We start from the raw sequence: 14,339 nt of genomic DNA, 5'->3' as shown, positions 1-14,339 counted from the left end.
TTTTAATTTGCATTTTACTGATCATTAGTGAGATTCACACAGTGAAAACGTTAAGACAGCATTTTAATTCCAATCTTTCCTGGACTTCATATATATTATAGTTGAATACCTTCCATTTATTTCCTAGAATTCTCCTTAATCCCTTTGTCTCTTAGGGATAAACTGGTAAAGGAGGGAATCCAAACCATGAAGTCTGACTATAAACTTCAGAAAAGTTACTTTTATTTTTTTATTTCTAATTTTAAAAGTAACATAAAAAAAAAAGACTAAATCATTCAAAATAGACAAGGCATCATTACTTTAATGTAGGCTAGAGTCCTTTACTTGTCCCAATCATGAGATCTTTGTATAAAACAAGGCTAAAAGGCTTTTAGTCTTATCATTGAGTTTAGCATTATAGTTGATTAGAAGGTAAGGGAAATGAGGGCAAGTCTGTCTGGTTTGCAGCTATAAACCTAGTGCCAGTATCTGGCACACAGAAGATTCAATAAATATATGCTTAGGATGGATGGCCGGACGGATGGATAAAAAGATGAACAGACAGACATGTAATACATGTTGAAATGTGGCTACAAAAAGACATCAATTCTCTTAGGCACCTTGACAACTAATACTAAAGGAAATAGTTTCCCAGGAGATTGTTCTAAAAATGGTTTTGATGGCATCTTTGGAACATGTACATGGTCTCTTACGGGGACCACCTCAAAAGAGGCGATGCTTCTTGGATATGTACATAATGGTATATATATTTTAACATACGTTTAGATCCTCCAATGGCTACATGAGAAAAAACACGTGGCTCCTCACATAAAATCAGGGTGGCTAAGAATACAATCTATGGAATGAAACACCCTTGAATCCTGATCCTAGCTCTGCCATTTTCTAGCTATGAGATTCCAAGCAAGTGACTTCATCTCTCTGAGCCTTCAATTCTTCATCTGTATATTGGGTTAGAAGAACCTACCACATAGCAGTGTTATAAGAACTCAAGAAGATTCACCACATTCAGGGTTTAGCAAGGTACTCTAAATAGGGGCCTGTTAAGATGTCTCAAATAGCTAGTCAACCCTGAGTCATACCGAGTATCTGGCCTGCTAGTATCTGACCAGTCCGAGAAGAAAAGCCTGAACAAGAATGAGCCTACCTCCCACTTGCATCCCACATGCCGGGCGGATGATTTTCCAGGGGGCATCCAAGGTACCTTGGTTTTCACCCGGACACTCCGCCGTACATTCACGGTGTCCCCTTTCATTCCGCGCTTATGAGATTTCTGGGGGAAAGGGAGAAACCCAGGGTCACTTCCATGCACAGCTGGCCATGGCGTCACTCTGGTGGCATCCACCTCCAACTCTGCAGGGGAGCCTCTTCTGACTAACTGCTGCTGCTTCTGGATGACAGGCCTGCCTACCTTCCAACGAGCAAATGACCTCCGAAAGGCAGTGCACTTGTCTCCCAAACTTTTGTAGTTAGCAGTGCAAGGAGGATGAGCAGAGAGGTGTAGCCCTAATCCACAGCTGTTACTTTGCCCCACTGGCATGCTCCTACCTGGCTGTTGTTCGCTGTTGGTTTCGGGAGTTTTTTTATGTGGACATGGACAGGGGTGTTCTCATCCACGTGAACATGTAAGGGGGGAGTTGAAGAGCGGTCCTTCATAATTCGCTTCTGGCAGGCAGGGGAGGATAACACAAAAAAGGGTGATCTGTGGATGAGTAAACTGAGCATAAAAAACTGAGCTCACAGCCTCTGGGAGCCAATGAAAACCGAGCCACCAAGCGAGCAGGAGAGCTACCAACTAATGGCATGCAGGCGGGAACCAAGGTTGGAGTGTCATTCAGCAGGCTGTTGCAGAGATCCCAGCTGAGGGCCACCAGTGAGAGCCAACTCCAGAGAGCTCAAACCCAGGCCCCAGGGTCCTCAGAGCTGAATCTCCATTCAAGCCTGCTGGAATACATCGCTCCTCATTGGATTTAGTGCAGCACAGTTGGAGAGCCGGTAAAGGCTTCTACACTGTAATCTGAACTGGACAGGCAGATTAGCATGGGCTATGCATCAAACAGTTAGGGTACAAAATAAATCAAGCAGCAGGCAGATAAAAAAGACGATGAAATCAAAGCTAGAAGAAATGCCAAGAATGAGGTCATATAGATTCTAATGAAAACATAAGCAGAACAGAAACCCAGATAAAATCCCCATCCCCCACCCCCTGCCAGCCACTCTTCCCTTCTTTTATTTATTCATCTATTTATATTCTAAAAATCGATAGATTTTTGGAATTTGTTTAGGAGGTTAACGATAAGAAAACTTCCTCACAACCGGCGGCAGCCTTTCCACAGGCACACACACACACACAAATATGTCAGTAGGCTATGCAAGATAGCATCTAGCAGAGTACCCAGGTCATGAGAGGTGCCCAGCAGGCTAAGGCAGCACCTAGAAAAAGTGCGCACAAGCATTTTTGTCAGGGGCACAGGTTGGAGAAGGCTGATCTATGTGTACATGTCACCTACCGTCACAGTTACACTGGGTGCGCCACAAGGTGTTCTCAAGACCTTTTTCTGCGTGAGACTCGTTACTCCGTTCTTCCCACACGATGGAAACCTGCACCCGAGAGGCACAAGAACTGGATTATAAGCAGAAAAGCAAGGCTCTCCCATTTCTTAGACACCCAAAATCACACACTGCATATAGTAGCTAACCAGGTCACAGCTAGGAGAACCAGTCTGGAATAACCCGACTCCCTTCATATGAGCAACAAACACGCATGGTGAGCCCAGCAGTGAGATGGAAATGGGGTGATGAGCATCTGCACAGCTGGCCTTTTAACCTGCTATTGCATCACACATGTTGTGACCTTTTGCTGAAAAGCTCAGTTGTCATCCTGTCTGTCAGGGAACAAAAAGCAGACAGCACATGAGAAGCCACTAAGGCACTAGCTTGGCTAAGGGTGAAAGTGCCTACAGCAGAGGCAGCCCTGGAAAAACGCCCAGTGAATGGCTGACCTAAGACAGAGCATTAGGCTCAGGAACAAAAAGTCACTATGATTAAAACTCATAAAAGTAAGACTAAGAATTCAGTTAAGAGCGTGAAAAAGAATACTATATCCCCAAATATTCCACTTGCTGCCCTTTAAGCTCCTAAGAGCCATGTTTGTTTGCTCTTTTTTACGCCACGTGTAATTCACCTTGCTTATGCAGATCATATGCTGCAAACTTGTCATTTAAGCAAAATTATAATCTGCTCCAAAATTTGGACAGCAATACACCCAAGAATTCTAGGATGAGAAATGACTTGTGGAAAGATCCCCTGTTTCATCCCACTGCCCCCTGACAGCCCCCAAATATCACCTCACCCTCCCCACAAATGCTTAGGGAAAATAATGCAATATAAAAATACTTAAGCACATTATGCACTTAGCTGTATACATATTATACCTTTTAAAAAACAGAAAATTTATTGAACACTACTAATAATTTAGCCAAAGGATACCAATTCTGAGAACACAATTTTTCTTCCCCTCTCCTATAAAGTTTCTGCTCACTTAAAGTCAGTTGATTTGGAAAATTTCTCTCCTTTCACAGGCTTCCCATCAAACCACCTTGAGTCCATCAATACCTTGCTGAAAAGTATTGATACACCTGGCCTCCTCTCAAAAAGGATCTGAGCCTAGTACTCCATTGAGACAAACCATTCCTTGGTGACTCTGCTCTCAGGAAGCTGTGGTACCTCGGAGGGGGGAGGGGGGTAGGCAGGGCTAGGATCGTGCATGGATTTCTTCCATTCCTTAAATATTTTTTAATGTTTTGATCCAAAATTTCAGAATACAGAACAGGAAAGCTGAAGCTGAAAAGAAAAGCCTCCAGAGAGCCTGGCCAGAGGGCTCCTGACCACCTTTCCCTGCCCTACAGCACAGGCGCCCCCCACAACGGCAGTACCTGGGGGAGCCGCCTGAGGATGAGGCAGACATGGCTAGGCATCAAAGCCGCAAAGGTGGGCAATTGGTCAGCAGGCTCTGCTCAGGGGGACCCAGAGGGGCTTGTCAATGAGAATCTCAGGGGCCCGGCATCAAACGTCCTCTCTGAGGGGAGGAGGGTGGAAGCTTTAGGGGTGGCAGTTGGATGAAAACTTGGGAGGCGCTCCTCTACTGTCCAAGTCGCACAGCAACTGTCCTGCCAAAGTGGGGGGAGATAGGAGAGGCTGAGCGACCTGCCGGTCTTTCTTTGGTGGGAGGGTGGCCGGTAGGAGGGTGCAGGAGCGCGGTGGGATTTCTCTCCGCAGGGAGGGACAGGGTAGGAACAGTGAGCAAAAGACCACCATGTCCAAGCCCCACCCGAGAGGGAAGATGGATGGCTACCAGGGGGGGAAACCTGAGGTGCTGGGAGGTGTGCGTAGACGGAGGGTGAGAACCTCTAGGCCCAAGTGGGCCCCCGGGGGCAAGAACCCGCGCAAGGAGCTGGAGGGATATTGGGGCGGGGCCGGAGCAACTGTCTCCTAGGAGAAGGGGCGTTCCCGGCAGAATAGATAAGCGGAGAGAACCAATAGTATTTGAAGGAGGGAAGAGCCGAGGCTCCCAGGGTAAATGGGCACCAGGCAGTCAGTGGGTAACACCTGACGATCCAGGCAAAATGTTCTCGGGCCCAGCACGGGCCGACTGGGATTTAATACCCGAGTTACAGAGGGTTAAATGCCCAGTTGTGCAGAGAGCGGGGTGGGACCTCCCGGTGAGGTCCCTGGGCTGGCAAACCAGCTCGAACGGGGATGGTGCGTCCCAGAGGCGGTTCCCGGGGGACAGGGCTGCCTTCGAGGAGCGGGCAAATAACTGCTGTACGGAGATAAAATCCGGGCAGCAGACCAGCAGAGAGGAAGAGGCGGACAGGGCGAATCCCACTGGCGGGCAAGAGGATCAGGGGCCAATTTCCGTCGGTGGAGAGGAGGGATGACCACCCACCAGTGGGCAGAAGGGGGGCAATTTCTGCCCATACAGAGAAGAGCGAAACCCTGCCCGAAGGCAGTAGAGGAGGGAGCGGAGCCCTGCTGGTGGCCAGGAGAGATGGGAGGCCGCCCGGCCCGCCCGTTAGCGGGAGAAGAAGCCCCGTGCCAGTGGGCGGGGCAGGGGGTCAGATTCTGACAGGAGGTGGAAGAGCGCACCAGAGGCTGGAGGAGGGGGCGACCCCACGGGGGTCGGAGGACCGGGCGACTCCGGCGGGGGTCAACCGCGCCGGAGGTTGGGAGGCCGGGCGGTTCCGCCCTTGGGAATTGGGCTCGGCGGCGGCCGCGGGACGCCCCGGAACGCCCTGGGTCCTGCCTGCCGGCGGCCTCTCACCAGGAGCGACACGGCTGTGCCCAGAATCGCCTCCTTATGAAGTCGTTGAAGTCGGAGGCCAGGGTCGTGCCATGGAGACGCCGCGGCGGATGCAGTCCAGCGCCAGCCGCGACTCCTCCCCGCTTCCGCCTCCTTTTCCGACACACGGTCGGCAGCTCGCCCATTGGCCAGTTCAAACCCCCCCGTGAGCCGCTCGGGTTTCGCCATTTAGGCCCAGCCCCGGCGTCACAGAGATAGCCCCGCCCCGCAAGGAGCCCCGCCCACTTCCGGGCAACGCGCGCCATCGTCATGGAGATGAGTGACGCCTCCAACCCGGCCTTGCCTGGTCTTGCCCAGCCGCTCAAGGGTTAGCTTCCTGTCTCCGCCATTCTTATCACTCTGCTTGGGTCCTCGATTCCTATAACTTAAACCTCTAACCCCGTCCTTTTGATAACATATTAGGAAACTGAGGTTCAAACAGGGGTCACAGAACAACCTTGTGACTAGAGCACGCACCTAGCCAGATCAGTTCAACCTGAGCTGTATACCACAGGCCTGTCCCTAGTCTGCCGTCAGTGCAGAGATGAGAGCTGGCTTCTGCAGACCACACAGACTTTCACTCCTTCTTACAATTCCTTTGTCTTTGCCAAAAAAGAAGGAAAGGCCAGCAATCCCCCTTGCTCCTCACCACCTTCCTGCACAACGCGTGCCTTAGTGTATACAGACCTGCTCCTATTAGCTTCCCGCTGGGCCGCCATCTTCTCACCTCTGTTTCACTGTCAGCCAATCATGGGGGTTGTCCCGTGACTCACATGTCACCGTGGATTCTGGGAGACATTAACGTTCTCAGGGATAACCCCTACAGTACCTGGCTTCTCCTTGATACCTTCATCCCCAGCTGTTTATCTGAAACCTTAAATTGCAGCTTCCCTCTCTCCAAACAGAGCCTTCTCTCTCATATTTAATGCCTACCATATTTTCAACTTAGGGTTCCCTCCATTCCCTTGACACCTTCATTTTCTTCCTGTTGAATAAGTCATATAGACATCTAAGTGTCTTGATAAGAGAAAAACTGTTTAGGTAGTTTAGGGTTTGATAAAAACTTTTCATGAAATGGAGGATCTCAGCTTTATTGAGCAATTCATGACTTAGGCAGCATCCCATTCCACTGCTGAGGAGATTTGAAAGGGAAAGTTCATATAGAAGCCGACAGGAAAGTAAAGTACAAATGTTCTGATTGGCTGACATTGACTCCATTTTACACGGGGGGGTTACAAAGTGGAGAGCAGATATACACTGGTTAATATGGTATGCTTGTCCAATCTGTTAAACTAATTCGACTGAACTGGAACTGGTTTTATCACCAGGTGTTGCTTATCAGCAACACTGTAAGGTGTGTTCCATTCTCTCAGAAAAACCCTGCAGATCAGTTGGTTCTGTCTTCTGGAAAAGTCCTTCTCAAAAAGGGGCCTTCTCCTGGCAATGCCCACTGCTGGCAGCCATTTTACTTAACAGATCTCACAGCCTTATTTAGCAATTTATGATTTGGACAGCATCCCATTTAGAAAGTAGGAGGGAACTCTACAGAGGGTACAAAGAAAGAGCTTATATAGGGCAAACAGGGAAACAAGTGGAGGAAACATTTTGAAGGACATTAAGTTTTCAGTTTACAAGGAGAGGGTATTATAAAGTGGGGAGCAGATACATATTGATTAGTGCAGGATACTTGTCCATTTTTAATAGACTATCCCCACTGGACCAAGACCAGCAAATCACTAAATGTTGAAAACATTGCAATTTTCTGGGACTGCTCCATTCTTAAAGTCCTGTCCTTGATCAGTTTTATCTTTAAAAAGTCTTTCCCATGTCTCTGCAAATGAGCTGCTCCTGGCAATTCCCAATGTAGGTGGGCCATTTCATTTTTATTTAACAATTTGAGTTCCTATTTTCAATTATTTCGGGCATATACCTAGGAGTAGACTTGTAAAGTCATATAGTAATTCTATGTTTAATTTTTTTCAAGAACCACAAAACTGTTTTCCACAGTAGCTGCATCATTTTACATTCTTACCAGCAAGGTATGTGGATTCCTATTTCTCCATATCCTCACCAACGCTGTTATTTTCTGTTTTATTTTGTTTTTTTAATAATGACCATGGTAGTGAGTGTGAAGTAACATCTCATTGTAATATTAATTTGCAATTCTTTAATGGCTAATGATGTCAAGCATATTTTAATGTACTTATTGGCCATCTGTATATCTTCTTTGGGGAAATGTCAATTCAAGTACTTGGCCCATTTTTAAATTTGGGTGTTTGCCTTGCTGTTGAGTAGTAGGAGTTCTTTATATATTTTGGACATTAGACCCTTATCAGATATATGGTTTGCAAATGTTTTCTCCCATTTTGTGGGTTTTCTTTTCATTCTCTTGATAGTGTCCTTTGATGCAGGAAAGTTTTCAATTTTGATGAAGTCCACTTTATCTATTTTTTTTTTTTGTCGTTGCCTGTGCTTTTAGTGTCATATTTAAGAAACCACTGCCAAATCTAAGGTCATGAAGATTTCCCCCTGTTTTCTTCCAAGAGTTTTATAGTTTCAGCTCTTAAACTTAGGGATTGGATCCATTTGAGTTAATTTTCTGTATGATTATTTTGCATGCAAATATCTAGTTTTCCCATTATCATTTGTTGAAGAGGCTGTTCTTTCCCCATTGGATGGTCTTGATACCCTTGTCGAAAATCAATTGACCATAGATTTGAGTGTTTATTCCTGAACTCTCAATTCTATTACTTTGGTCTATGTGTCTGTCTTCATGCTAGTAACACACTGTTTTGATTACTATCTATGTAGTATGTTTTGAAATCAGGAAGTGTGAGTCCTTCAATTTTGTTCTTTTTCTTTTTTTCGTCTTGTATATTCTTTGTGATACTTTGAATTTTTTAAATTTGTGAACTATATTTTCAAAAACTCATATGTAATGCATAGGTTTGGTTGAAAGGTTTATAATAAAATAAACACTGCCAGTGCGACCACTTAGCTTAAGAAATAAAAGCTAGAGCGAAAAAAACCAGGAGGCCCTATCTAAAATGTTAACATTGGCGATATGACTTTTCTGTTTGTGTTTTGCTAAATTTCAATGATTTAGGCTTCCTTTATCAGTTAGAAAAAAGCATACATGGAGAAGGAGCTGTCAGGCTTGCAACTCTCAGCAGGGGGATACCTCAGAGGGGCTAGGCTCTGGTCTCTCCTTTTTCCCAAAAGTCCAATTAACAGATTTCCATCCAGGAACACCCCCTCCAGGTCCTAATGTGACTACAGTACTGCCCTGGGGAGAAGGAAGCTGCTCTCAAAAGTGGGTCTGAGCTGAAAGCTTAACCCCTCTTGAGTCCAGTGAACAATGATCCTGAGTTTCTAAGGGGAGATGGATACTGGACTCCCTGAGAGTACTCAGGCTGGTCCCCCAAACCAGTGGTTCTTGAAGTGTGGTCCCTGGATGAAAGGCATCAGCTTCACCAAGGAACTTGTTAGAAATGCATTCTCTGGCCCTGACCAAGACCTACTGAATGAGAAACCTCGTGGGTGACACCTAGCAATTTGTATTTAAACAACTTCTTGATGGTTACCCTTAGTGAGAAACTTTGTTTACAAAAGTAGGTGATGAAATTTAAACCATATTTAATCATTCAAAATTTTCCAACAGTTTAAATTATGTTTAAAGACTCGAACGGCTCTTTCCTTGATTTCATTGACAAACGGAATGTTAAAATTCCTCTGATTTTGCAAATGGATTTAAAATCCGATGGCGCTTTTCCATGTTAAGAATTTGAAAATAAGGTTAAAAGCTCTAACTGTAGAATGGGCATCCATTGTTAAGGCTGTCACCTGCAGCTCCCTTAGATGCCTGTCAGAGGGCAAGTCAGTGCAGGTGGGGGTAGTAGGTCCTCTATGAAGATGGATCTGAGGGGGCACCTGGAGCTACTCCTGCTGGGATCACAAACTACACCTTGGGTGCATGGAACAGAACTCCTCCTCCTGCAAGAGATCCATGTGCCGCCTGCCCAGGATGAACAGTGGTGCCTTCTATGGCTGTTCAAGGGTAGAGCACTACCTCTGCCATGCAGCTCACCAACTTCAGGAGTCATGGGCATGCCTAGGACCCTGTTCCACTCAGGACTACCATAGGCCCTTCCCAGCTGTCCTGTGGGGCAAGGGATCAACATCTAGTGATTCACTTCCCACAGGTGCTGCAGCCAACTGACTAGGAGCTCAGCCTCAGAGGAAGCTGATCCCAGCCTAGGTCTGAGGATGTCTGACTGGTCTAGGTGTAATCCCATGCCCTTGTCAGTGATGTCAGTGATTGGTTCAGATATGAGTATGTGTCTTAGTTTGCAAGGGCTGCTGCATGTAACAAAGTACCACAGATTAGTGGAGTTAAAACAACAGAAATGTATTGTCTCACAGTGCTGGAAGCTAGAAGTCTAAGGGCCATGCTTCCTCTTATGGGGAGGATCTGTTCCATAACACTCTCCTGGCTTCTGGTGGGTAGCTGGCCATCCATGGCTTTCCTTGGCTTGTAGCAGCTTGTCTCTGCCTCCAACACATGGCCATCTCTCTCTTTGTGTCTGTCTTATTGACGGTATCCAAATTTTCTCTGCTTATAAAGACACCAGTCATATTGGATTAAGGGCCCACTCTAAGATGAGTTTGGCCTCATCTTAACTAATAACATCTTCAAAAATCTTATTTCCAAATGGAGTCATATTCATGGAACCAGGGATTAAGACTTTAATGAATTTTTTGCAAGGGTGGGGGTGGGGAGTTACACAATTCAACTCAAAACAGCATGTGACTCAATTTGGGCCAATGTGGAGGAAGAATTTTGCTGAGGATCTTTCTGGGAGAACGTCTAGAAATGACTTTCTTCTTTCCATTGGATGTATTTCTGTGCCGGGACATGACATGGGGAATGGAAGTGGCCATCTTGTGCCAGCTCTGAGGATAAAGCCGACACATGGGCCTGAGAGACTTCCAAGAAAGCAAAGCCTGGGCTCCTGGAATAGTCAACTCCAAAGCCTGCCTCCCCTCTGGACTCCTAGTTATGTTAGCCAGTACATGTCCTTATTTTCGAAGCCAGTTTGAGTTGTGGTTTTTTATTCCTTGCAGCAGAGAACATCCTCACTCATTGTTCTGGGATTATCACAAAATAAGATTAGAACAATGGCATTTACTTTGCTTTACCTGCACATTGCCAAGGCAGTATTGTATCATTTTGCAGATGGGGCAGTAGAGATTCAGAGAGGCTAAATAAGGTACCAGCAGTCACTTGGCTACCTGGGGAAGTCAGAACTCCAAGGCACGTGTGCCACATTCCAGACCCCATGTTCTTTATCCTTGTTATCATGCCAGTGAGGAAGGAGGTAAAAAAAACTTTAAAAACAAAGGAGTTCAGAAAGCACAACAGCTTGGAACCATTTAGCAAAGTGGCAGACAGGCTTTACACCTCAGCAGGCAAGGAGCCCAGCGTCACTTACACTATTAAGTTAACAAGAAAAGGTTTAAGAAGACCAGAGCATATTTTTAGAAAAACTATTGTCTTAATGTTTTTTTTTTAATTCCCAAATGGTTTGAAAGTGTCTTATAAAGTTACTCTCTTGACCCAGCCATTTCTTCTCCTAGGTATTTACCCAAAATAAATGAAAAATTACACCCAAAGACCCATGCCCAAATATTTATAGGAGTAATAACCCCAAACTGGATACAACTCAAATGTCATCAATGATGAATGGATAAATTGTGGTAGATCCATATAACAGACTACTGTCTCAATAAAAAATAATGAAATACTCATATAAACAACAACAACACGGATGAATCCCAAAAGCATTATGCTAGATAAAAAAAGCCCGACACCCAGGAGCCATGTGTGCCATGGGCAATAAGTGGATAGATGTCAGCCTGATATCTTCCCTCCACGTGATTCAATCTATCCTTTACTATAGTAAGTTTTTCAACCTATCGAGTTGGAATAGAAGATCTCTTGAAAGAAAAAAAACAAACAGGTCTTGCATTTTCTGAAAGAAGGTGTAACAGTTCAGCTGAACCTGTCCCACCAAGGCTGTTGTGTTCTTGACTTGAGGACTAGCCAGTGTTGAAAAGCCTGTGCTCATTTCTTTGAAGGATCAAGGATTACTATTAAATCTTTGCAAAATTTATGACTTTGTGGTCTTCCTATCTGAAGAAAGAAAATAAAATCCATGAAATGAAAATAAAAATAAGTAAGAGATGTGGCTGCAGTAGCAGCTACACACAAAGGCCATATACTGCATGATTCCATTTATAAAGCAATTTAGAAAAGGCAAAATCATAGGAACAGGGAGGCGGGGAATAGGGAATTAAAGCTTAGTGGGTACAGAATTTCTGTTTTGGGTGATGAAAAAGTTTTGGTAATGGATGGGTAGTGATGGTAGCACAACACCGTGAATGTAATTAACACCACCAAATTGTATTCTTGAAAGTGGTTAAAATGGGAAATTTTATGTTGTATATATATTACCACCATTAAAAAATTTTTAAAACAACAACAAAATACAGGAAGAGAAAACAGATTAGTGGTTTTGAAGAGCTGGGATGAGAGGAGGGAATTGACTGCAGAGAGACACAGAGGAAATTTTTGACAAGATGTATAAGATCTTCATTGTAGTGGTGGTGACAGGCCCGTACACATTTGTCAAAACTCATCAGTTTTATAAAGTAAATTTTACTATATATAAATTATATCTCAATAAACCAGGATACATGTCCTGGTTTCTATATTTCTATATTGGAATGTAAAGAGGTGAGCTTCAGTTTTGCCAACTGTTTGAGTCACTGCTGAAGGGGGGCATGGACCAAACAACGAGCTTAGCAGCAGTTCCGAGACATATCTGCTCCTGAGAATCATTTATTCAAAAAAGAGTCAGGCCTCGCCTACAACCTACTGAATTAGAACCTGATGGGATGGGGGAGGTGAGGTGGGGGTTGGGGGACTTCTGGGTCAGGACAGAGGATTCCAAGCTTCTTTCTCCAGCACGGACCTGCGCCTGGATTCCAGACTCAGGTATCCAACTGCCACTTGAAATCCCCTCCTGGATCTCAAATCTAACGTGTCTAAAACAGTTCCTGACCTGCTTCCAATCTATTCCACCCAGATTCTCCCCCATATCGGTTAATGACAGATCCATTCTTCTAGTAATTCAAACCAAAAACCTCGACATCCTTAATTCCTCTCCTCTTGAAATTCTATTGGCTCTACCTCATCACCCTCCTGCCTACCACCCTGGTCTAAGCCACCCTCATGTCTCACCTGGATTAGTACAGTAGGTTCCTAAGTGGTCTCCCTAATTCTACACTGGTCCCACCTTCAGTTCATTCTCAGGACTAAAACCATGATGATTATGTTGGAATATAGTTAGATCACATTACTTCTCTGTTCCAAATCTACCAGTGGCTCCTTATCTTAGAGTAAAAACCAAAATGACTTTCAAGGCCCTCTCTGCTCTAGCCCTGACCTTGGCTCCTCCTGGCTCACTCTGCTCCAGACACACTGGCCTCCTTTCAAATCAGGCCTTGTTCTGCTTCAGGACCTTTGCATTTATTTGTTGCTCTCTGCCTGGAATGCCCTTCCTTCAGATATCCTCGTGGCTCGTTTCCTCTCCTCCTTCAAGTCTTTGTTTAAATGTTACTTTCTCAGACCACACTTGTTTTCTCCTCCCTCCTCATTTTTCTCTGTAGTACTTATTACCCTCTTATATTTACTTCACGTGTTTTTGTCTGTCTGCCTTACTAGAATATCAGCTCCATGAGGTCAGGAATTTTTGTCAGCTTTATTTACTGTTGTATCCTTAGCACCTCAACCAGTGCCTGGCCCATAGGAGGTGCTCAATAAATGTTAACTGAATGAATGAAGGGGGCATCTAAAGCCTCCAGAGATGAGGTGACTTGTTCAAGGTCACAGCCGTTCAGAATCAATGTTTTTCACTTTTGGAACAAACAGAACATCGAGCACATAGCTCCAGTCTGGAGACTTTTCCACAGCAATGCCAGGTCCTGGAACCAAAGCCAGGCCACCTGGATCTCAACCCCAGGACTCAAGGGAGGGCTCAGCTTCAGGGAATGCCCATTAGATTCTGCAAGGACCGCAGTGCTCACATGACCAAGTCAAGGAGCTGCTATGAAAAGGGCTGGGAATGGGACTCCTTTAAAGAAGGAAATGTAGAGATGCCATGCTATGGTTTTGCACCTAGAGGCCAGGGCCCATGGCCAGAGCAGAGCAAGGAGACACCTCCCACTAGCTGCCTGATCATGGGCATTGGAGGCAGTTGCTGGGCTGGGAAACCTGACCCCATCGGGAAGCCAAGAGTTTTAGAGAAGAACTTGAGTGGCTCATCAGCACAGGGAACAGATATCAGATGGCCCCTGCTCCCTTCTCCATACTTGTCCTGATGCCCAGCAGAGGGCTCCCTAGCCCACAAGGTCCAGGCTCTGCCTCCTGGTACCCTCTGGAGGCCACACTGGTTAGGGCTGGCAGGGAACCCCAGATCTCTCCCAGCCCCTCCCAGGGGAGGGATCCCTCCTGATGGTGGGCCTGGCCCCTAAACCAGGTTTCCAGCTACACAAGAGAAAATGCAAAGAGGGGGACATAAGAGGCCTGAGCCCACCCTAACCAGCCCAATAAGGGCCATGATAATCAAGGTGAGGCCAGTGAGGACATCAGTGATGACCACGATAGCCCCACGGTGAACATTCATGTGGGCCAGGCTCTGAGCCAGGCCACTCTATAGCCAACCCAGCCCATAAGATACTTCTCCTGTCCGTGCTTGACCAATGAGTAGACTAAGGCCCAGGGAGGAGATGGCACCTACCCAAGACCATCCAGTAGGAGGTGATGCCAGGCCACCTGACTCCTCCTCCATGCTGCCCTTCCCCTCTCTGTCCCTCCACTGCTCACCCATAAAGGATGCCTCCCTCCGTGCAAAGAGGCTCAGTTATGAGTTAAAAAGTA

General features: G+C 45.8%; 1 protein-coding gene across 20 annotated transcripts in view; it reads right to left on the bottom strand.

Moving 5' to 3' along the window:
- The window catches only part of ODF2 (outer dense fiber of sperm tails 2), a 50,162-nt gene extending 44,039 nt beyond the window's left edge, over window positions 1-6,123 (bottom strand). Inside the window, exons 1-4 of one of the 20 annotated variants that reach the window (XM_077146450.1) lie at window positions 5,321-5,523; window positions 2,508-2,598; window positions 1,546-1,662; window positions 1,202-1,270 (exon numbers count right to left, since the gene is read on the bottom strand). In XM_077146450.1, coding sequence (XP_077002565.1) covers window positions 1,202-1,270; window positions 1,546-1,662; window positions 2,508-2,598; window positions 5,321-5,484 — 441 coding nt within the window. In that variant the 5' untranslated portion in view covers window positions 5,485-5,523. Of the gene's footprint in view, window positions 1-1,144; window positions 1,271-1,545; window positions 1,700-2,507; window positions 2,599-2,696; window positions 2,822-3,932; window positions 4,167-4,351; window positions 4,385-4,945; window positions 5,105-5,320; window positions 5,524-6,025 lie in introns of those variants that run through there. The other 19 variants (XM_077146442.1, XM_077146356.1, XM_077146347.1 and 16 more) reach the window with 19 other exon arrangements.
- Between the last annotated feature and the right edge of the window lie 8,216 nt (window positions 6,124-14,339).

The sequence above is a fragment of the Tamandua tetradactyla genome, chromosome 2 (genome assembly GCF_023851605.1).
Source record: "Tamandua tetradactyla isolate mTamTet1 chromosome 2, mTamTet1.pri, whole genome shotgun sequence".
Classification (NCBI taxonomy): domain Eukaryota; kingdom Metazoa; phylum Chordata; class Mammalia; order Pilosa; family Myrmecophagidae; genus Tamandua; species Tamandua tetradactyla.
Note: the sequence above shows the minus strand (reverse complement) of the source record. Positions and strands in the feature narration are given on the sequence as shown.